Source organism: Leptonychotes weddellii, chromosome 4 (assembly GCF_054177405.1).
Source record: "Leptonychotes weddellii isolate Sample4059 chromosome 4, ASM5417740v2, whole genome shotgun sequence".
Classification (NCBI taxonomy): Eukaryota; Metazoa; Chordata; class Mammalia; order Carnivora; family Phocidae; genus Leptonychotes; species Leptonychotes weddellii.
The window spans coordinates 19,260,205-19,282,626 of record NC_138372.1 but is presented as its reverse complement, the minus strand read 5'-3'; the positions used below and the strand labels follow the sequence as shown (position 1 = coordinate 19,282,626).

Genomic DNA, 22,422 nt, shown 5'->3' with positions numbered 1-22,422 from the left:
AAATAAATAAATAAATAAATAAATAAAATCTTTTTATTTTTTTTAAAGATTTTATTTATTTATTTGACACACAGAGAGAGATAGAGAGCACAAGCAGGGGGAGCAGCAGGCAGGCAGAGGGAGAGGGAGAAGCAGGCTCTCCCCTGAGCAAGGAGCCTGATGCGGGGCTGGATCCCAGGACCCTGGGATCATGACCTGAGCCAAAGGCAGCCGCTTAACCAACTGAGCCACCCAGGCGCCCCAAATAAAATCTTTAAAAAAAAAAATAAATAAAAGTATAAGCAGTTTTGTTCTTCCATTCATTTGCTCATTCTGTCATTGATTCTTGAATTTTTTTCATTCATTCTTTACGTCTTACCTTCAATTATTTATTCATTGGGCTTTCATTTGTTCACCTGTTAGTTCCTTTGTTCCTTGATTGATTCATGCATTCCTATGCCCAGAGAATGTGCTTCTCTGTGCCAGTATGACTCTGGGTGCTGGGAGCATTGACAAGAGTCCGAGTCAGTCCTTGCCCTCAAGGAAAACCCAGGAACCAGGGGTCACCAGGTAGAAGGTGCTGAGTACTCTGCTGGGGATGGGGGTGGCAGTCAGGGAAGGCCTCCTGAGGAGCCAGAACTTAAAGGATGACAGAGAGAGACTGGTAGATTGGGGGATCCCTTAGGGACAGGGCCCAGTCTCATTAATCTCTGTGTCCCCTAAGCCTGGCACCTGACAGGCAATGATAAATATTTGTTTGTTCATTGAACCTGTGGACCAATAGCCAGTTAGGGAGTGCTTACTGGTGGCTGTGATGCCACCCAGCTAAGGTGAGGCCACCATTCCCAAGTCCCTGCACCTCTACCTCCTCCTCTGCGTCTTCCTCCCCGTCCCTCCTTCCATTTTCCTAAGAGAAAACATTCTTACCTACATCCCACAACCACATTGGGACATACCTGAGCATGCATGCACACGCGTGTGCGCTCACACGCTCACGCACACACACACAGACATTCACACACATCCCTGCTCATACATAGAAACACATGTGCCTGCAAAATATGTCCCAATTGTTGATTACAAAATTGCAGTCGTCGATTTCATTGCCTAAAATCACACACACACACACACACACACACCTGTGCTCACACACCCTCCCTGCCTTCCCATCATATCCCAATACACATACTTCTCCACCAAACAGCCCTCCCACACACACATCTCCTCCTCCCCAGAGGAGGAGGGTTCTCCTGGTCCTTGATTTAAAGCTGAAGAAGTAACAGTGGTGGGAAGTAGGATTTAACCCCAGGTATGTGGGGGGGGAGGGGATGTGTCAGGGAGCCCTCCTAGTCCCATAGGCTGGAACTGTGCTAAAGGATGACACTCAGTTTCTCTAAATCTTGGGGGTGTGTATGGCGGGGGGTGGCTGTCATGCTTCCCCTTCCTCAGTGTGGCCTGAGACCTGCTTCCTCTGAAAAGCAAGCTCCTGAGAGAAGGGTCCCCCGCTGCTCTGCACCGTCCTACATCCCTGCGCCCCCACTTGTCCGGCTCCTGAGGGAGGCAAGGCAAGGTGATTGGCTCCGCGCAGTGGTTCTGGTGACAGCAATCTGAAGTCCACGGGCTGTGGAGAACTTGGGTAAGGCCTGCCCGCATCTGGTCCTCAGTATTCCCAGCTGCGAAAAGGCGGTGGGGGATGCGCTTCAGTGACAGAGAAAAGTTGCTTCTTAACCTGAAATCCACCCAGTCTAAAACAGCAGGTGCTTCTGGGGCTGAGGAACCTGCCCCTTTGGAGGGGACCTTTGGGAAGGCTGCCCTGGGGGCTCAGGTCTGGGGCAGGCGCTGGGGTGCAGGGAGAGGGCTGGGAGAGCCCAACCCCCCGTCACCCGGGGGAGGCTGGAAGTGGGAGCGGGCGGGCCCGGGATCTGAGGGGCCCCTCCCCCCTCGGGCAGCCGGCTTGGGGCTGGGGCGTGACTGTGAGTTTTCCCCGCCGCCGCCGCCGCCGCAGGGCTTCAATAAGAGAAGTCCGAGGCGGCTTCCTCCTCCCGGCCCAGAGCGGGCGGCGGTCAGAGGCCGGCAGCTCCCCAGTTCCGCCCCCCACCGTCCCCCCCAACGTCTGCACTCGCGGCTGCTGGGAGCCCGGTCGGCTCGCCTGGGGTCCGTCCGAGGCGGCCTCCCCGGGGACCAGGTAGGCGGCCGTCAGGTGGGGCTGGACCGGCCGCGCGGCGCCCCGCCTCCCGCCCGCCCGCGCCTCGGTGGGACGGCTGGGGCTGGCGGGGGGGGGGGGAAGGCTGAACTGGAGGAGGAGGAGGGACCTCACCCCCGAAAAGGACCTCAAGAGGAGAAGTTAGGAGACCTGGAGAAGGAAACGGATAAAATCTGGGGAGGGGGGCTGAAGGAATATGAGGAAAGCAGGTTAAAGGGACCCCCTAAAAAGGTCTGGTAGGAAAAAACGGAGGGAACCTGTAGAGTGAAATTAATAGAATTTGGGAAGGGGGCTGAGTCAGGGGAGAGGGACTAAGGAGACCCTCCCAAAGGGGCTGGGGAATAAACTGAGGGGACATTGAAAGTGAGGGTCTGGGGAGAAGCTGAGCGTTCTGGAAGAGGGGAACTAGGTGTGGGGGTGGGGCTGAGAGGACCAGGTGAGGGAGTTGGCTGGAGGAGGTCAAGGAGAACCATTTCTGGAGGATGCAGAATGTGGGGCACGATTCCGGGGGTCTGGTGGGGCGGGGAGGCTGCCAAAATTGCAGCCCCCTAACGCGCCCGCCCCCGCGCTGGTGGGCGGGTCCCGGATGGCGAGGGGACTCCTCCAAGGCGCTGGAGGCGTGGGTCCCGGCTTCCTGGGGAAGTCCCCGCCCTCAGCAGGGATGGGCCTCTCTGGGTGCCCCCTTCCCGCCCCCAGTGGCGGTCTCGGTCCACGTTCCCCCTGGGATCCGGGAATTGCTGGCAGCCCCGACGGAAATCCTGCTTTTGACCGCAGTTGCCCGGAGAGGCTGTCTCGTAGCAACCAGAGGGTGGAGAGGCAGAGCCCCGCGCTTCACGCTTCGCTGCTGTTGGGCGCGTTGCCCACGCAGCCCCCTTTGGTACCCCGTCCGCCCCCATTTTGGGTCCTCAGTCAGGGCAGGTTTCTGGACAGAGGGTAAGGCAATGATGCTCAGTTCAGGCATCCTGGCGTGAGGATCTGCAGTCGCAGGGACTTAGCCAGGCTGGGCCCTTGATTGCTGTGTGACTTTAGACAAGTTACAGGGCTTCTCTGGGCCTCATTTTCCTCATTTGAATTTGGGGGGAAATTACCTTTGACCGTACTCAGCCCCCATCCCCCCACCCCATCCCAAATCCCCAGAATCAGGTGTTTAGAAAGCAGTTTTTGCAGTGTCCTGGAGGGTTAAGAGTTATTACTGACCTAGGGGGGATCCTTTCCTTCGCCTTCTCAAAAGCATGGAGGGGGTACAGAAAGCCTGTCAGGGCCTCCAGGGCCAGCACACGAATGACATCTAATAAATAAATGTTTGTAGATCTGTTGAAGTCCCGTACTGGGAAAGTTGGCAGGTTTGAGGTCTGTCCCCAACCCCTACGGTACCACACCCAGTGACCCCTGACTCTTTCGGTATCCTTCCATCTGTGATGGTAGTGGGAGAGCAGGGCTCTGTTCTCCCTTCACAGATAGGAAGAGGGAGGTTCAGCAGTCAAGGACTGACGGAGCCAAAAGTAGGGACTCGGAATCCAGAGCATCTTGTCCCCGATGTGATGAAAGAAGTAGCCAGAGCTGAGGCCCGAGTTCCCTCCTCATCCCTACTAGACCCCTTGTAGCCTTGTGGATAGAGGAGTGGGTGGCTAGCAAACTGTGGGAGGTGTGGCAGTCATGGGCTGCATGAACCCAGTCGGCCTGAAACTGTGAGTGAGGTGTCAGAGTGTTTGTGAGTTTGGTTTGGGCTTTGAGTGAATAAGCATGAGCCTGTGAGCATATGTGTGGGTGTTTGGGTGTTCTCTACAGCCACCTGGAGCTAATGTGGCAAAGGAAGTGGCCAGACCTTGGGAGGCTGGGTAGGGGGACCCCAGAGCTGGGGAAGGAGAAGCTGGGGCCCTTTGTGCACCAAGCAGACCAGCAGACCACCTGGTTTGAGGATTTGGGCTGATATAAGGTGGAACCAGGGGAAGAGGCTTCCTGTCTGGCCGCACTAGAATCTAGACTCCTATTCCCTCAGCTCCCCTGGACCACCCATGGCTCCCATCTCCTCAAAATCTTGAATACCTACAGACCCTTAGAAGCTGGTGGGTGACTTCTCAGCAACAGCTAAGAAACCACCTTTACCCACACAAGTGGAGAAAATTCGGCTGACACCTTCAGGAATCCTGTGGGGAATAAAGCTAGTGTGGCAAAGATTAGGGCCCCTCCCTCACATGCCCCCACCACACCTGGCCCACAGTGGTATAATCAGACTGGGGTATGTCTTCTTAGGCCCTGGGTGTTAGGGGTGGGGTGTTATAAGGCCTCAAGAAAGAATGGTGTGGGATGGTTAGAGGTTCAATGAGAGGCGAGGCCTCCATGAAAGAGTTGGGGGTTAGTAAGAGACACTGGAGTTCAGTGAGGGGCGGATGGCCTCTGTGGGTGAGGGGATGGAAGCCTTCAGTCAGAGGGCTCCGGTCTCCATGAGGGCATGGGGCGCAGTGCGGCTGAGACTTGGGCCCTGCCCCTGGGCAGCGCAGAGCCCTGAAGAGTAGCAGGAACTCTTGCAGGATGGTGGTTTCCTGCTGCTGCCCAAAGTCCCAGTTCCCTCTTTCTGAAATCCCCCAGGCAACTGAACAAGCTCAGCACTCCCACCTCACCCTGGGAGCTTCTCTTCTCCGCCCTGCCGCTCCCCCTCCCTGGGCCGCGGAGGGGCCTTCCTCAAGGGAAGGGAGCGGAAGTGAAAGTTCACTGAGCACCACCTGTGTCCTGGTGCTTTCACATTTGACGCTCAGAAGCAACCCCATGAGGTAGAGATTTATATTCCTATTTTCTAGGCAAAGAAGCTACAGCTCAGAGAGAGGTGAACCGACTTCCCCAAGCTAGTTGTCAGGCCGTGTAGAATTAAGCTTAAATCTGTCTCCAGGTCCCACAGATACTTGGCAGGGGTTAGGGGGCACAGGACATCCTGGGTCTACATCAAAGCCCTGACATGGCTTCGGGAAGTGTGGACCTCAAGAAAGGATGGGGCTGGGGCTCCTAGGTTGAGGAGGAGGGCTAAGCCGGAGGCAGACTCCCCGCTGAGTGGCCCGCTGCCATATGGCAGGGGTGGTATGTTCACTTGGCCGTGGGCTGGAAATATGACGTATACTCGTCAGGGACAGCGTGACCTCCTGCGTGGGCTCTGAAGAGCACAGGCACGGTGTGAACCGAACTCTGGACCTGAATTAATGGTCCTGGTGCTTTGCTGCTTACGGTCTTCAGCCTCATTTGGCCACTGTTCACTGGGTAAGAGGCACATCTTTTCGAGCCTTCCCAGCAGCTGCCCTGAAGGTACAGATGCAAAAACTGAGGCTCGGAGGGCTGATATCATTCATCCAGGGTCCCAGAGCTAATAGTGTCATATAAAGAATAGGGGTGTGTGGCTGGCTCAGTCGGTAGAGCATGCGACTCTTGATCTGGGAGTCATGAGTTCAAGTCCCGTCTGGGGCATAGAGCTTACTTAAAAAAAAAAAAAAAAAAGTAAAAGAACAGAGCTGGGGAGGGCCATGCAGAGAGAGATGTTGAAGTCAGGAGCACCCTGGTCCAGGATGGGCCTCAGCTCTACTACCTACAACCTGATCTTGACACAGATGAGGCTCTGGAAGCTAACTCTAACTCCTATCAACCAGATGTTTAAGAGGCATGAACAGACCCGGGTCCCTGCAGTGACCAGACTGCTGGTGGCCTCCCCTCTCTGGGCTGTAAGGGGGACTGAGAGCATGTAGCACAGGGCCTGGCACGTTGTAGGTGCTCTTGAAGGGACACGCATTATTGCTTCTGCTAGGGCTGCAAAATAGAACAGTGCTTAGAGTGGGATTGGAGCCAAATGGATTGGGATGGCGTTTAAGCCTCCCCTTGCTGTGTGATCTCTGCGACTCAGTTTGCTTATCTGTAAAAGATGGGTAGTAATAAAAGCTACTTCCTGGGGTAACTAAATGAGATCATGGATGGCAATTGCTTGGCACAATGCCAGGCACTAAGTATTTAATAAATTAGAAAATTTAGACTAATAGTTATTGCCACCCAGACTTCTAGGAAGTCAAATCACTGTCCACAGAGTTGGTGGCACCACTTAGGATCTGAGGTGGACGGGGACGGAGAGTCCTAGGGGCTATCTGTCTGCAGATGCCTGAGCACAGAGGACCCAACCTGCTGCTTCTGCCTTTTCTCCTCTGCCTTTGACTCTTTAGTTCCCCGAGTTTCTCTTAATTTCTACCTTTCTCTTTTTCGGTCTCTGTATCTCTGTTGTCTTTCTGTTTCTCATTTCTGTCTCTGTTTGTCTCTTTCTTTTTATTCCTTCCTGGCAGCGAGCTGCTGGAGCTGGCTCTGGGGAGCTGATTGTGTGAATCTCTTCCGAGCGCAGCGTTCAAGAAGTCACCTCGGTTACTTGAAATCAGCCATGGTGGGAATATTTATACAACGGAAATCAGCAAATGCTACAACTCAGGGCCTTTTTTTTTTTCCCTTTGAGAGTCAGTATGCCAGCACACCACACTGGGTTGCTCTTTGTCTCTCTGTGTCTCTCAGTCTCTGTCTCTCTGTCTCTGCCTTCTCATTCTCTGTCTCTCCCATCTCTTTCTTTCCTCTGACAAAGCCGCGTGAGTGTGGTCACATCCAGCGTGGCCCCCCACCAATGCCTTGGACCATGCAGATGCCAGACCCTGTGCCCCACCCCCTCACCCCACATCTCCCCAACCCCTTCAGCATACTGGTGCCCAGACAGCCTTGCCTAGCCCTGGACTTCGGTCCCCAGCAGGCTGGGGAGTGCCAAGTCCTGAGAGCTGCCCCCCACTGCCTGTTCCCCACACTGTCCGCCCTGCCCGGGCTCTTCCTCAGCCCACAGAACCCTCTGCCTCCTCCTCAGAGGCTCACCGTTTCTGAACCCCCCCACCCCAACCCCATTCCAAGCATGCAGAATTTGGGACTCCCATTAGGCTGACTTAAAAATGTTGTGGTTGGGGTGTCGCCTGGGTGGCTCAGTCGGTGGAGCATGCGACTCTTGATCTCGGGGTTGTGAGTTCGAGCCCCACGTTGAGCCTAAAGCCTACTTGAAAAAAAGAATTGAAAAAAAATAAAAATGTTGTGGTGATATTTACCTGGGTATTTTTGGAAGTGGCAACCTTGTATCGATGTGGGGAACCAAGAGGTTGTACAAATCTGTGTCTCTTTTAGAGAGGTGCTCTGTGTGGGTCTGTGACTTGGGAGAGGGCTCTGTATATCTCGGTGTGTCCCTCTGGGGGCTCTGGACCTCTGTGAGTGCTGGCAGGAATGGCTGTAATTATCCGTGTCTGTGACCAGAAGATGGAGAGAAGTGGCTCAGATTCTGGAGCCAAATGTCAGGATTCATCATGTGTGTGACCTCGGGCTGGTCTCTAAAACTCGTTGTGCCTCAGTTGCCTTATCAATAATGGTAATACGTCAGAGTGTTGTTATGAGAATAAAATGCAGTCGTGTGTGTCAAGTGTTTAATGCAGTGGCTGGCACCTAGTGAGCGCTATAAATCCTGTCTATACTGTTCTCGTGGAGAGGTGGTGCGTGTGGGGTGCGTGTGTGCACGTGTGTGTGTAGGTGGGTGAGGGCCGGGGGCGTCCGTTTGTGCGGCTGTGGCTATCCTTGAAGATGTCTGTCTAGAGAGGAGCTGTGTGTAGCTGAGGTAATGTGTGCATCCCAGAATGTGTCAGGAGGGCTGTGTGCATCTGGGTGTAGGCCCTGTGTGCCGTTCGCGAGGGGTCGGTGTCTTCCCGTGAGAAGACCTCCATTCTCACCCTGTAACTTTGTTTTCATCTTACCCCCATCTGTCCCCTCGGTGCCTGAAATCCCTTCGTGCCCTGCATCCTGGATGCCCCCCACCTCCACCTGAATCCTCTCCCTGGCCCTGACCAGCCCTCAGCGTCTTGGAGCCTTTCAGACACAGTGGTTGCACCCCAGGGGAGGGGTCCCGAGGTGAAGATCACAGCAATGGCTTAGTGAACATAGGCTATTTTAGGGCTCTCACCACAGCCCGCCTCGCCGTTCACCAGATGGGTGTCACTCCCCTACACACACCAGAGAACAGTTACAGTGACGAGCGAGAGGGGCTGGTGGGTCTAGAGTAGAGGTCAGGGCACTGATGTGACAGAGCCATCGGCTAGGCAGCTGGATCTGGTTGGAGCCGGGAAGGCTTCCTGGAAGAGGTGAGTATACTCAGTAGGAGGAGCAGGACCCAGAGAGAAGAGGAGGAGGATGTCCATAAGGGAACTGGACTTGGGTGTCAAGAAAGGCAAGGCGGGGATACCTGTCACAAGGGTCCTTAGCCCCTCTGGGGGAAATCAGGGTTCACTGGGTTGGCCCCACCCTACCACTCTCCATTCCTCTCACATCTTAAGAAACCCTCTCCCCAGCAGTTCCTCTCTAAGTGTTGCAATGGCAGAGTTTCTGGTGGGGCCTTGCTCAATGATCTGCCTGCCCTGTTGCTCAGAGGACATAGCTTTCAGGAAAGTCTCGGCTCGCGTGGAGGCTCCCCAAGGGATCCTCCCCAAAGCCCTGGCTTCTGACCTGGGGCTTTACCTGGTGTGGGGATAGGAGCGAGCTCTGGAGGTAGGTGTCCACCTTCACCTTGCCACCAGCCGTAACCCTGGGGCTGCGGGGGCTTGCGGAGCCCGGGGTGGGAGCAGAGGCAGTATGCAGAGGAAGGCTCGCTTTTAGGAGCCGGTGACTGGGGGGGAGGGGGCCTGTGAGTGAGCTGGGCATGGCTTGATAGAAATCCAATGAAAGCGGTGGGTCTAACACAAAAAGATAAGTATCTGAGTAGGAGTCTGTCACCCTCAGAGGCAGCGCGTGTGCCTACGTATGCGTGTGTGTGTGTGCCTGTGCATCCGAGCTTGGGCTTGTGTGAGAGTTCGTTTGTGTTAGTGTGCTGGTGTTGTTGGTGAGCACACTCGTGCAAGTGTATGCTGTGGGTGTGGGTGTGTGACTGTGTGCTGGTGTGTGTTGGTGAGTTGGTGTATCAGGTGGATATGAGTGTGAGAGAGTTGGTGTGGGTGGTGTGTCCTGTGTGAGGGTAGATGTGTAAGTTCGCCAGGGGCGGTGGGAAGGAAAATGGAGGCAGAAGTCATGCTGGGACCGAGCCCAGGCCTGGCTTCCTGAAGAGGGCAGCAGCTGACAGCTGGCTTGCAGGAACCTTGGCCGAGGCTTCATCTTCCATGTCCTTCTCTCTCGCCCTCAGGTCTCGGGCCCCTCCCAAGGACCATGCCGCAGCCCTGCTGACCCAGGAGTAGGGGCCTGAAGGGTGAGTGGGGAGAGTGGGGACGGAGGGCTTTCAGGGTCAGGAAAGGGGGTGAGGTGGCCTTCCTGAGCCCCACAACTCATCACAGCCCCCTCCTCCTCCAAGAGCCCTGTTGCTAGGTAACAGATGGGGGAGCCACAGAGAGACAGCTTGAGAGGCCAGAGGCTGGACCCACAACAGGAAATGGCCTTGATCCCCTTCTGCAGGGACTCTTCAGGTGCAGACACAAAGAGCCCTCACACACACTCACACACAAACATGTCTCGGTACCTAGACATGCACGGACACAGAGGGAGACACACACACACAGACAGTCACGCATACTCACGCAGATACACACACACAGACAGGCGCGTATGCACCCACACGGGGCTATGCACGTGGTCATACACACCAACACAGAGGCACCTACTCGCACAGAGATCCACACACACACACACAGGAACACACATACACACTTCCACAGAAAGACACAAACACACGCAGAGCCATCACATGCACGGAGACATGTACCCACACTCATACTCACACAGACACACAGACATTCACGGGAGGCTGCACACACAGACACACCCACAGGCAAACTCACAAATACTTAGAGACACACAAAAGACACGCATATGCAAGCCTCTGAAGAAGTCACAAAAACACAACGTATTGAAGCAAGAGGAGGCAAAAATAGATTATCAATAAACACAGCAGCATCCCAAGGCAGAAAACCAGCCCACGAAGGGTATACATTTTCTCTGCAAACATATGGCAGCCGCTGGGAGGGAGACCCAAAGGTAGCCTTGCCTCACCTTTACCCTTCACCGGGGAGGACCCCGAGAGGGCAACTGCATGCCTGCGTGAGTGTGTGTGTGCACGTGTACGTGGGGGGCCTATCTGGCAGGGGCCCCAGAGTGAGCCATACCCCGTTCTGTAGCAGGGCGCCTGGAATGGGCTGTGTGTTCTGCAAGAAGTTGGAGCCGGGGCTCAAGGAGGATGTTGGCCTGGAAAGGGACTTCAGGGGCAGTGGGGCTGTAGACCGCTATGGCCCTGACCCTACTCAGGCCCGGACTGGGTCCTCCTTTGCCCATATCCCCAACTACAACTTCCCCACTCAGTCCACCAGCCATGCCTTCCTTGATGGGGGCGCCATCAGGAGCATCTCCGGTGAGTCTAGTGGGCTGGAGGCGGGCACTGCCTGGCCCCTGGGAGAACCTGGGGGAAAGGGAGCCATCTTTAGGAGGCTCCACTATGACGTGGGAGATACCGGCTTTCAGAGCACAGTCTGAGGGAGAATGTACAGCCCTACCTCAGAAATCCTGGTCTGGGGCGCCTGGGTGGCTCAGTTGGTTGGGCAGCTGCCTTCGGCTCAGGTCATGATCCTGGAGTCCCAGGATCGAGTCCCGCATCGGGCTCCCTGCTCGGCAGGGAGTCTGCTTCTCCCTCTGACCCTCCCCCCCTCATGCTCTCTCCATCTCATTCTCTCTCTCAATAAATAAAATCTTAAATTAAAAAAAAAAAAAAGAAAAGAAATCCTGGTCTGAGGGGAAGACAGCTCTGTTCCCATCTGAGAGAGGGACCCTGATGACAGGCCCAAGTGGGAAGTCTTGGTGAAGAAGAGGAGGAATGGGTAACTTGGGGACTCCCCAGGGTGTGAGGGATGGGCTGGAAACCATATGCCCTGAATCCATGGGAAGCCAAGCTGCGAAGCCCAAATCAGAACTCCACTGGACTCCAAAGGCCTTTGGGAACCAGGCACTGCAGCCGTGGGGAGGCACAGAGCCTGGCTGGGGAATAGGACTGGGGGGGGGGCAGTGTGCAGGTCCCTTGGAGCCCCCTGCCCCATGCCCTACTCTGCTGAGTAGCCCTGACTCTGCAGGGACTGGGGTGACCCTGTTCATCGCCCTGTATGACTATGAGGCCCGGACAGAGGATGACCTCACCTTCACCAAGGGTGAGAAGTTCCACATCCTGAACAACACGTAAGTAACCAGGCCACCCGGCTCAGGACATGGCCAGGGCTGGTAGCAGGACCCAGAGAGGAACCTTACCTGGTCCCTCAGAAAGCTCCAGCCTAGCTGGGGACACAGATACAGGACAGTAACAATTCTGAGTAATCAGTAGGGGGAGCATGAGGACATATGGGCCCAGAAAGAACACTAAATATGGTCTCGAGGCTAGTGATCAAGGCAGGCTTCCCGGAGGAGGTGATTTCTAAGGTGAGACTAGAAAAAAATCAATAGATGTTGAAAGAAGAGGTGAGAAAAGAGGAAGAGAGAGTGAGAATGAGAATAAATGTGACTTCCGGAAACCACCAAGTGGTCATTCAGTCTAGGTGGATCATAAAGTATGAGGTGTAGAATGGAGAGAGCAGAAGCTAGAGGGGCAAGTGGAAACGGATTCTGCAGGGTTTTTTAAGCCATGTTGAAGAATCTAGATTTTATCCAGAAGGCAATATATAGTCACTGGTGGTATGGGAGGATTTCAGTGGGGAAGTAACTGAGTTAGCTGTCCACTGCCCACCCAAATCCCAGCCCAGCTGAGGAGCCAAAGATCAAAGCCAAGAGGCCCACACATCCCCAGACATGTTGCTTCTGCAGGGAAAATTCTCCTGGGGTAGCTTCAGTGGCTGAGAGCAGAACAGACAAAAGCCCTGGGGGGGGTGTGTGTGTGTGTGTCTAAGGTGAGGGGCTGGCAGGCTCCACCTGACCCTTCGCGTGGCCCTGCCTGGCCCCAGTGCTCCAGGGGGCTGGGCTGCCATTGACTCCCTGTGTCCTGTGTCTGCAGTGAGGGTGACTGGTGGGAAGCCCGGTCTCTCAGCTCCGGACAAACTGGCTACATTCCCAGCAACTACGTGGCCCCTGTGGACTCCATCCAGGCCGAAGAGTGAGTAGGCGGTGGGAGATGGCTATCCCTAAGGACAGGACAGGACCCTGGAGTCCAAGGCCACCTCTGAGTCACAGCCCCACTCAGCCTATCTTCTTACCTATATTTCTGTGAGGTCATTGTGAGAATAAGAGAAGAGAATAATGATGTTTATGACAGTAAATATTTATGTAGCACGTCCTATGTTCTGGGCACTATTCAAAGTGCTTTCTGTGTATTAACAGAGTTAGGAACTAATATTATCCTGCTTTATGAATGAGGCAAGTGAGGCACAGAGAAATTAAATATCCTACCCAAGTTCACATGGCTAGTAAGTAGGTGGAGTTGGTATTTGAACCCAGATAGTCTGGCTGCACTTGCAGAGCATTATACATATTGACTCTCAGCGATAACAACAGCATAATGAGCTATTAAAAAATTGTAAAATGCTAAACAAATGCAAGGGGATATTACTTAGAATTAATTCTGTTAAAGAGGCGCCTGAGTGGCTCAATCAGTTATGCATCGGACTCTTTTTTTTTTTTTTAAGATTCTTTTATTTATTTTAGAGAGAGAGAGCATGAGCAGAGGAGGGGCAGAGGGAGAGAGAGAGAGAAGCAGATTCTCCGCTGAGCGCAGAGCCCGATCCCATGACCCCAGCGGAAACCAAGAGTTGGACACCCAACCGACTGAGCCACCGAAGTGCCCAGCATCCGACTCTTGATTTCAGCTCAGGTCATGATCTCAGGGTCCTGGGATAGAGCCCTGCATCTGGCTCTGAGCTGAGCGGAGTCTGCTTGTCCCTCTTCCTCTGCCCCTCCCCCCACTGGCACACACACACTCTCTCTCAAATAAATAAATAAAATCTTGGAAAAAAAAAAGAATTAATTCTGTTAAGGAGACAGGGAATTATCATTCATGGTGTACCATTATAACCTGAGATATGATGACGGGGACTTTACCCACCTTGAGTCATTTAATTCTCATAGTCTATTGATATTATTGTTGTCCCCATTTTACAGATGAGAAAACTGAGGCTCATAAAAAAAACTTTTTAATCTATGTGCACATATACATACATGTATGGGAAAAGAAAAGATTGGAGAGACTGCAGAGTAGGAGTCACCAGGCCGTGGTGACTAATTTGCCATTGTGTTTGGGGTGTGGGAGGAATCAAGGGTGACCCAAAGTCTTCTTGAGGAACTGAGTGGGTGACGGTGCCATTTGCTAAAGCGGGAAACACAGGAGAAGGTATAGGTATCTGGGTTCTGGTGGGGGGACTTGTTGGGTTGAGGTTCGCAGAGAGGAACACCCAGGTAGAAGACACTGCCAACAGTTGGATTAGGCTGTACTTTGTATGAGAGGGGCCCAACCCAGGCCAAGCAAGGCCACTGAATTAGCCCAGAGGGAGGGGCAACTTTTCCTAGTTGGCACTAAGGCTCTTTGTTTGCTGTGGCTCTTGCAGAGGATACCACTGGGCTGGGGTGGAAATCTGGGACTCTCCAGAGTGGAGGTGACAATTAAAGCTGCATGGGAGGGTGAAGGAAGGGGAGGAGAGTGAGAAAGAGATTGATTGGCCCTAGGACCCACCTTTGGAGAAAGCTGCCTCGAAGGAGAAGTTGCTGTTGGAAAACCAGGCCAAGCCAAGTCAGAACAGCCAAGAGGCGGGTGGAGGAGAGGTTGCAGGAAACTAGAAAGGGAGTGTCAGAGGCTGCCACTGGATTTGGCAATAGGGGTGACCTTGGTGAGTGATCTCTCTGTATGAGGTGGGGGTGGGGGCCAGACAGCAGAGCCTGGGAGGGAGTAGGAGGTGAGGAAGTGGAGACCCAAGTGTGAAGTGCTTTTTCAAGTGAAGGGAAGGTGAGAGATATAGCAGAATGTTGATGGCAAGTTAGGGCTTAGAACAGTTTTTTTGGAGGGGAAGGAAGAAATGGGGGCATATGTAGAGGTTGGTGGGATGGAGAGGCTGCAGGTAGGGGCGGGTTGGTAGGGGAGAGGTGTCCCTGAGCAGAGGGGAGTGGTTGGGGTCCTGAGCTCAGAGTGGGTGAGGCCTTCATCCAGGAAAAGTGGTAGGAGTCATGGAGGAGAGAAAGGGTGATGATGCAGAAGGTGGGAGGTATGGGGGGTTCAAGCTTGCATCCACAACTTAGAGGTAGTGTCACGAGCCCTGAGAGGCACTCACTGCCATGTCATGGTTAAGAGCAGTGTTGTGGTTAAGAGTGCAGGCCCTTGAGCAGACAACTTGTGTTCCTATTCTGGCAACATAGCTTAAGAGTGTGTGGCCTTGGGCAAGTTGCTTAACCACTAGGTATCTCCATTTCCTCATCTGTGTAGTGGGAGTTAATAATAGGACCTACCTCACAACATTGTTATAAGAACTAAATAAATACCGAGGCACCTGGGTGGCTCAGTCGGTTAAACATCTGCCTTCGGCTCAGGTCATGATCCCAGGATCCTGGGATCGAGCCCCATGTTGGGCTCCCTGCTCCGCGGGGAGTCTGCTTCTCCCTCTCCTTCTGCTGCTCCCCCTGCTTGTGGCTCTCTCTTTCTCTGTCAAATAAATAAATAAATAATCTTCAAAAAAAAAAAAAACACTAAATGAATATAAAATATGTATTAAAGCAGCGCATGACATAAAATAAGCACTGCTATTATTAAGTTAACTATTAAGGAAGTAATTACTATCATGGGTATGGGTGGGGGCAGGGCTTTGAAAAAACTTGGGAGTGTGTCCTGCCTACACAGTCCTTCAATAGTTCCTCCTTCCCCATCCTGCCTGCCCGCTTGGACACCCCTCCACTTGCCAATGCCTTCCCTGTTCCCCAAACTGTGCCTAGTACCCAGGTGTGGACTGGCCAATTTATTTATTTATTTATTTATTTAAAAGATTTTATTTATTTGAGAGAGAGAGCGCGCACGCACACACCCATGGTGGGGAAGGGCAGAGAGAGAGAGAGAGAGAGGAAGAGCGCACACATGCATAAGGGAAGGGGAGGGCGGCTTGGAGGGAAGGAGGGGCAGAGAGGGAGAGGGAGAAGCAGGCTCCCCACTGAGCAGGAAGCCTGACACATGGGACACATGACTCTGGGACACATGGCTTGATCCCAGGACCCTCCGGATCATGACCTGAGTCGGAGGCAGACGCTTAACCTTAATCGACTGAGCCCCCCCAGGCGCCCCAGACTGGCCAATTTAGTAATCAAAGGACATCTGAGTCTCCCGTGGTGCCTCCGGGGCCATTCAGTCTCCCCAGTGTACGTTCACAGTGGATTTAAGGCCACAGTTCAGTCCCAGGAAGAATATCCAAGACAGAACAGGAACGCTTGACACCTGAGGTTGAAGGCGAGACTTGTAAGAACATCCAAATTTCAGAGAGTGGAGGAAAAACAGCAGTCAGAGCCAGGCAGGAGCAGAGGGGGAGAGAGGCAGGAAAGGCTGTTGTTTGGAAGTCGCAGGGTAGGGGTGGTTGTGGGAAGAAGGATCTGAGAGATTGCCTGGGTGGTGGGAAAAGAACTAGGCTGAGCAGCAAAGAATTTCAGGTAGACCTCATCAACCAGTCCTGCAACAAGGTCACTTCCCCTCTCTGAGCCTCAGGTTCCGCATCTACAAAATGAGCCCACGGACGAAGCAGTAGTGAGATGCGTTAAGGAACTTGGTAGCACCCTGATGAGGTCACTAGCGACTGGGGTCTTAGCCATTTTAGTCGAAGAGAAACCCAGAGAGTGGAGAGGAGAAGCCTAACCTATTGGGCACCAACTTCGAGCCCAGCATTCTACGTTCCCCGTCTCTGTGCTTCTCATGATCAGGCTATGAAGCAGGTGTAGGAGCCCCGTTTCGCGAGTGAGGAGATTGAATCTTGGCTAGTGAGGTGGTTTTCCCTAGGAGGCTGAGTTGGGGGTTGAACTGCGTGTCTCTGACTCTTGCTGGCCCTTCCCAACAGGTGGTACTTTGGAAAGATCGGGAGGAAAGATGCGGAGAGGCAGCTGCTCTCCCCAGGGAACCCCCGGGGGGCCTTTCTTATTCGTGAGAGTGAGACTACCAAAGGTGGGGGCCTGGGAAGGGGCAACTGGGAGGCCCAGCTGTCAGGGTGGGGCTGGGGGCAGCGGTGAGGGGCTTGGGTCAGGGCCCGGGCCCAGACTGGGACAGGGGTGGAGGACCAGAGATACGACTGGGACTGGGTTCAGGGGGTGCGTGGCCATCCAAGTTTCGAGTCCCCAGGCATTTGGGCTTCTCGGGCTCTAAGATGGAGAGCGAGGAGGAAAGCAGACTTGAAGGTGACCCTTGCCCACAGGTGCCTACTCCCTATCCATCCGGGATTGGGACCAGGACAGAGGCGACCACGTGAAGCATTACAAAGTCCGCAAGCTGGACACGGGTGGCTACTACATCACCACACGGGCCCAGTTCGACTCGGTGCAGCAGCTGGTGCAGCACTACGCTGGTGAGGGCTGGCTTCTAGGGCTGGTGTGTGCTCTGGGTCCCTGAGCCGACCCGCTGAGAATTCGGCCCAGGGAGGGAAAGGGGCTCCCAAAGCTGTAGTGGCTGGGGCAGAACTGGAACCCAAGTGTGTGGGTTCCCAGCCCAGGATCCTGCCCCGTAGGATTCCAGAGGAAACAGGTGTGAGGCTGTCGACGGCCAAAGGGCGCCCCCTAATGTCTAGCGGGGCAGGAGGCCCAACAGACCTGACTTGGAGGATGGGCTGTAGGGTTGAGAGGAAGCTGGGAATCAATGCCCAAGTTTCTGCTTTAGTGAGTTAGGCCAAAGGTGAGGTCCATGGGAGGGTGAGGGCCTCATGTCCACACCTCTGTCTCGAATCCCGAACTCCATTTCTACCTGTCAGAGTCCCACCTTAACCTTGAAGGCCCAGCTGGAGGCCACCTCCTGTAGGAAGGACACAGGTCCCTGCAGGGATCATCTCTCCCTCTTGGTGCCACCTCCTTCCCTGGGCACCAACATGTTCACCTACTCAGTGGGTCAGGTTGCCTTCTGCCCCAGCCTGTGACCTCACCCGTTCCTAGTTTCTTTCCACTGATGGGGGAGGTAGGTGGGGGGAGGGGGGCGTTGTGTGTGTGCATGAGATGGGATGAGGAATGTGTGGGGTGTCCTGGCCTGCCTGTGACCTTCAACACCCCCCCCCACCACCACCACCAACCCCTGCTCCTCAGAGGTGAACGACGGGCTATGCCAACTGCTCACGGTGGCCTGCACCACCATGAAGCCGCAGACAATGGGCCTGGCCAAGGACGCTTGGGAGATCAGCCGCAGCTCCATCGCGCTCGAGCGCCGCCTGGGCACCGGCTGCTTCGGGGACGTGTGGCTCGGTACGGAGGTCCCGGGGGCGGGGCGAGGGCTTGGGACATCGGGGAGCCGGCGCTGACGAGCCGCGACCACCTGGCAGGCATGTGGAACGGCAGCACGAAGGTGGCGGTGAAGACCCTGAAGCCGGGAACCATGTCCCCGAAGGCCTTCCTGGCGGAGGCGCAGATCATGAAGATGCTGCGGCACGACAAGCTGGTGCAGCTGTATGCGGTGGTATCGGAGGAGCCCATCTACATCGTGACCGAGCACATGTGCCACGGTGAGGGGCGGGGTCAGGAGGCGGAGTCTGGGGGGCGGGACTTGGGGCGAAGTTCAGGTGGCTGTCTCTGGGGGAGGGACCTGAGTGGCGATCTGTGATGGGACAGGGGACTTGGAGCAGAGTCCGAGAGGGAGGCCGGGATGAGTGAAACCACGCGAGTCCTGGGAGTGGGGGCGGGTCCAAGTTTAGACTAGGCGGGGGCTGGGGGCGGAGCCTCGGTTCAGCTGGTGGGTGGGGCTTGGACGAATGAAGACCGAATCGGTGATGGGGAAGGATCTGGGGCGCAGTCTGAGTGGGGCGTGTCTAGGGGGACGGAGGAGGAGAAGAAACGAGCTGTGGGCAGAGTCTGGGTGTCTGTGAGAGCGAGTCCTGGGCAAGGGCGGGCAACAGGGGGCGGGGCCAAGCTCTGTGCAATGGGAACTGGGTAGGGGCGGAGCCAAGCGAGGGAAGGCTGGCCTGGAGCTGGGGGTAGTCTTGCTGCTGATTTTCTGAGTTCCTTTCCTCAGGTAGCTTGCTGGAGTTCCTCAAGGCCCGGGAAGGCCAGGATTTGACACTGCCCCAGTTGGTGGACATGGGAGCCCAGGTAAACTGGGACACCAGCCTTTATTTCAGACTGGCCTCCTATGAACCTCTACAAATCCCTGTGCCCTCAAACACCTGCCCCCTGGAAGTACATACAGTCCCATTCACTGGATCATCTGTGCGACCTGAGGCAGGGCACTGCCCGTCCCTGAGCCTCAGTCTCGTCATCTGGAAAGTGGGGTTTTCAAGTGATCTCTCACACAAGCCATGGTGTTCCCATTTCTCCATACCTTGGCCCCCCTAGGTGGCTGAGGGCATGGCCTACATGGAACGCATGAACTACATCCACCGAGACCTGAGGGCAGCCAACATCCTTGTTGGGGAACGGCTGGTGTGCAAGATCGCTGACTTTGGGCTGGCCCGTCTCATTGAGGATGATGAGTACAACCCCCAGCAAGGTGCCCTTCCTCTCTTCACCTTCCAAGAGCTTCCCAGGGCACCAAGGGGCTGTCACGGGGTTCCGCATATTCAGGAACCATTCCCTCCACTCCCAGACCATCTGGGATACTCCCATCCTGATGTAGTAGAAGAGGCAACTCTAGGTTTGAATCCCAGCTCCTCTACTTACTAGCCAAGTGACCTTGGGCAAGTCACCTAACCTCTGTGAGCTGTTTTTTTCTCATATATAAAATGAAAGTATTCAGAGAAAAGTAAGTCAACAGATATTTATCAAGCACCTACTATATGCCAGGCACTACTATAATTCTCAAGGGAAAAACAATAAAGTGTAATGGTGTGAACTCTGTAGCCAGAATGTCTGGGAGAGAATCCTAGCCACTTATAATGAGCTATGTGATCTGGGAAGTTGCTTAACGAGTCAGTGCCTCCTTTTCCAAATCTGTACAATGGGGATAATAATAGTATCTACCCCACAGGGTTTTTGTGAGGTTAAATGAGTTCATGCCTATAAATCACTTTAAAATAGTGCCTGGCAGAGGCATCTGGCTGGCTCAGTCGGTCGGAAGAGCATGGAACTGTTGATCTCAGGGTTGTGAGTTTTTGAAAGTTTATTTACTTCAGTAATCTCTACAGCCAACATGGGGCTTGAACTCACGACCCCAAGATCAGAAGTCACATGCTCTTCTGACTGGGCCAGCCAGGCGCCCCAACATGCCATTCTCTCAATCCAGCTGTTCCTAGGGGCCTCCTCGATGACTTCCCCTTCTCTCCCAATCTCTCCAGGGGCCAAGTTCCCCATCAAGTGGACAGCCCCAGAGGCTGCTCTCTTTGGCAGATTTACCATCAAGTCAGATGTGTGGTCCTTTGGGATCCTGCTCACTGAACTCATCAGCAAGGGCCGAGTCCCCTACCCAGGTTTGCGGGGGTGGGGAGGTGGAAGGGTGAGGCGTCAAGGGAAGGGCTTCCTCCTGGTTTCCTCTTTGGGAGGGGCTAGGCCCCCTGACTGACAGAGCCCCTCCCTCCAGGCATGAATAACCGGGAAGTGTTGGAGCAGGTAGAGCATGGCTACCACATGTCATGCCCCCCAGGCTGCCCAGTATCCCTGTACGAAGCCATGGAGCAGACCTGGCGTCTGGACCCAGAGGAGAGGCCTACCTTCGAGTACCTGCAGTCCTTCCTTGAGGACTACTTCACCTCCACAGAACCCCAGTACCAGCCTGGGGATCAGACATAGCCTGCTTGGGCATCCACCACCTTTCTGGGGTGCCCACCAATCCCTTCCAATCTCCAGGGCTCTGGTCTCAAAGCCCCCAGGCTTAGAACCCTATAGGGTCTTACCGTGTCAGAAAAAGCAGGTTGCACTTGACACCATCTAGGGCAACCCACTCATTTTTAAAGATGGGACCAGTCCAGGCTTAGAGATCATCCCTCACTCTGGCCCCAAGCACTATTTCTCCCTTTCCCACTTAGGCTCCTACCTCTAGACTCTCTTCCCACCTATCCCCCAAAAGAAATGCTCAGACCTTGTCTAGTTATTTATAAAACTGTATATCCTTTCCCTCCCTTACCTCCTATCCCTGCTTTTTTACCCTATCATCCCACCCTGAATTCACCTCCTATTCAATTCTCTTGTGTCTGTAAGTTGCAAAGACAGGGAAAGTTTTTGCTGGATCCCTTTCCTGCTGGGTGGACACTGTGGTCCCAGACTAGGGTGAAAGCCCAGGGTGAGGGAGAGGCTTGCTGAGGGCTCACTGCCTCTCTGAATCATGTGTGTGTTTATTGCTTTTTGTAAATAAGAAAAGTGACAATATGAATCCTTGAGCCATGAAAATCCCTTCTGTTAGGGGGAACGGTGGCCAGAGGAAGGTGAGTGTGACTGCTTTGGCTGCCGGGAGGAGGGGGAGGCGAGAGAGTGTGTTTTGGGATACCCAGAAGTCCTGATGCTTGTCCTCATGTGAGTTTAGGACAAGTTGAGAGATGGATACAGAAGATAGGCAATTGGAGCTCAAAATGTCCCCTTCATGACGGAAGCGGCTTTCAATCTGTGTGCAAAGGGTTTGCTAATTCTCTCCTTGATTTCAGCAGATATACCATTCATCACAGGCACAAGAGCAGAACCTGTTAGGCCCCTCTTGACGGGGGCAGTGGGGAAGACCACAGTGGACTCTCTGTAGCTCCCCAAAAAAAGACAGAAGGGAGGGGAAGGGAGAGAGGCCTGAGAGCTAGTCTAGCTCATTGGATTTCACTCCAGGCAACTCTGCCCCCTAGGGGGCTTTGGAGAGGGTTGAAGGCAGTTTTGTTGGGTCACAAGGACTGGGGGCTCCTGTTGGCAGGTAGTGGGCAGGGATTGGGGGTACTAAACAACCTGCCATGAGCCTCTGCAATGAAGAATTGTCCCGTGTCCTTGCTGCCACTCTGAGAGACTCTGGCAGCTGATGTGCCTCCAAGTGGAAACAAAAGGAACAGGGAATGAGGGTTCCCACATCTCCCATCAGGAAATCGTGGACCCCTGACTTCCTAAGGGAATGGACTGGGTGGGGGGCAAGAGTCTGGGAGCTAGGAATCATGGCTGCAACTGGCAAACTATTACTAAGCGTTAACTCTGGGAAGGGCCCTTTGCTTGGCAAGGCCCCAGGAAAACAAACATGAACAAGACCTGTCTCTGTCCTGGAGGAGTTCACCGCCAGGCTGGGGAGAAACAGTAATAATAATAACTCACTTATTAAGTGCTGCATGCCAGATGTGTTTACATACATCTTTTCATTTAATCCAGTTCTGAGTCTGGGTCTATGATCAGCCCCCATTTACAGATGAGGAAACTGAGGCTCCAGGGTTACATGATGTACCAAGGTCACACAGGTGCATGTGACCGGGCTGGGACTTGAACCGAGGCCCATGATCTTTCTGGACTCTGGGCTTTGGGAAGAGATCTTATCTGCCCCAGGTAGATACTTGGAGGATCCTCCTCCCTCTAGATATTGGTAGAAAGGTTCCCTGGAAATCCCCCCACGTTGAGTATCCTAGGGAAAGGGGACAAGGTGGCCAATGCAGATTGAGTTCCCTGTGCTGAGCCCTGTGCTGGGGACCGCTGAATGGGAGCAGTAAGATGAAGAGAGGCCAAGTGGCTGCTGAGAGAGGTGTCACAGGGGTGGGAGCCTTAGCTCTGCACACGTGAACTCAGGGGCCGTGGCTTCCGAAGAGCCCGTCTCTGGCCGACTAAGCTCACAAGAACCTGCCACAGGAGCCAGAGGCCGAATGTGTCCGCCTCCGTGAGTAAGCGGGTAAGCGCACAGCTCTGGGGCTGAAGTGCCTGGGGTGCAGCTCGCCTCTACCACTCACTCGCTGTGTGACTTGGGGCAGGTTACTAATCTCTCCAAGCCTCAATTTCCTCCTCTGTGAAATGGCAATAAGATGTTCAACTCGTGTTCGCCCTCTCTGTCACTACCCTTTACAAATTACATATTCTATGCTGGGTGTCCTGCTAAGTGCTCGCCACCGTTGAAGCTTCACGGGACCCCATGAGGAGCAGGCTGTTGTATCTTCATTCTACTAGTAAGGAAA

General features: G+C 54.2%; 1 protein-coding gene across 6 annotated transcripts; it reads left to right on the top strand.

Annotated features, from left to right (window-relative positions):
• Positions 1 to 1,971: 1,971 nt before the first annotated feature.
• On the top strand, positions 1,972 to 20,675 carry FGR (FGR proto-oncogene, Src family tyrosine kinase). 6 transcript variants are annotated; one of them, XM_081817850.1, is made up of 13 exons: positions 1,972 to 2,164; positions 9,390 to 9,452; positions 10,375 to 10,604; positions 11,317 to 11,419; positions 12,225 to 12,323; positions 16,243 to 16,346; positions 16,594 to 16,743; positions 17,468 to 17,623; positions 17,701 to 17,880; positions 18,387 to 18,463; positions 18,707 to 18,860; positions 19,645 to 19,776; positions 19,887 to 20,675. In XM_081817850.1, the coding sequence occupies exons 3-13, from the start codon at positions 10,388 to 10,390 to the stop codon at positions 20,093 to 20,095; spliced, it is 1,581 nt and encodes a 526-aa protein (XP_081673976.1). In that variant the 5' UTR covers positions 1,972 to 2,164; positions 9,390 to 9,452; positions 10,375 to 10,387; the 3' UTR covers positions 20,096 to 20,675. The 6 variants fall into 6 exon arrangements, with proteins under 6 accessions (XP_081673976.1, XP_081673979.1, XP_081673982.1 ...); XM_081817853.1 differs by having other exon boundaries at positions 1,985 to 2,164; positions 10,378 to 10,604; XM_081817856.1 differs by lacking the exon at positions 1,972 to 2,164 and adding an exon at positions 8,183 to 8,358 and having other exon boundaries at positions 10,378 to 10,604.
• The last annotated feature ends 1,747 nt before the right edge of the window (positions 20,676 to 22,422 follow it).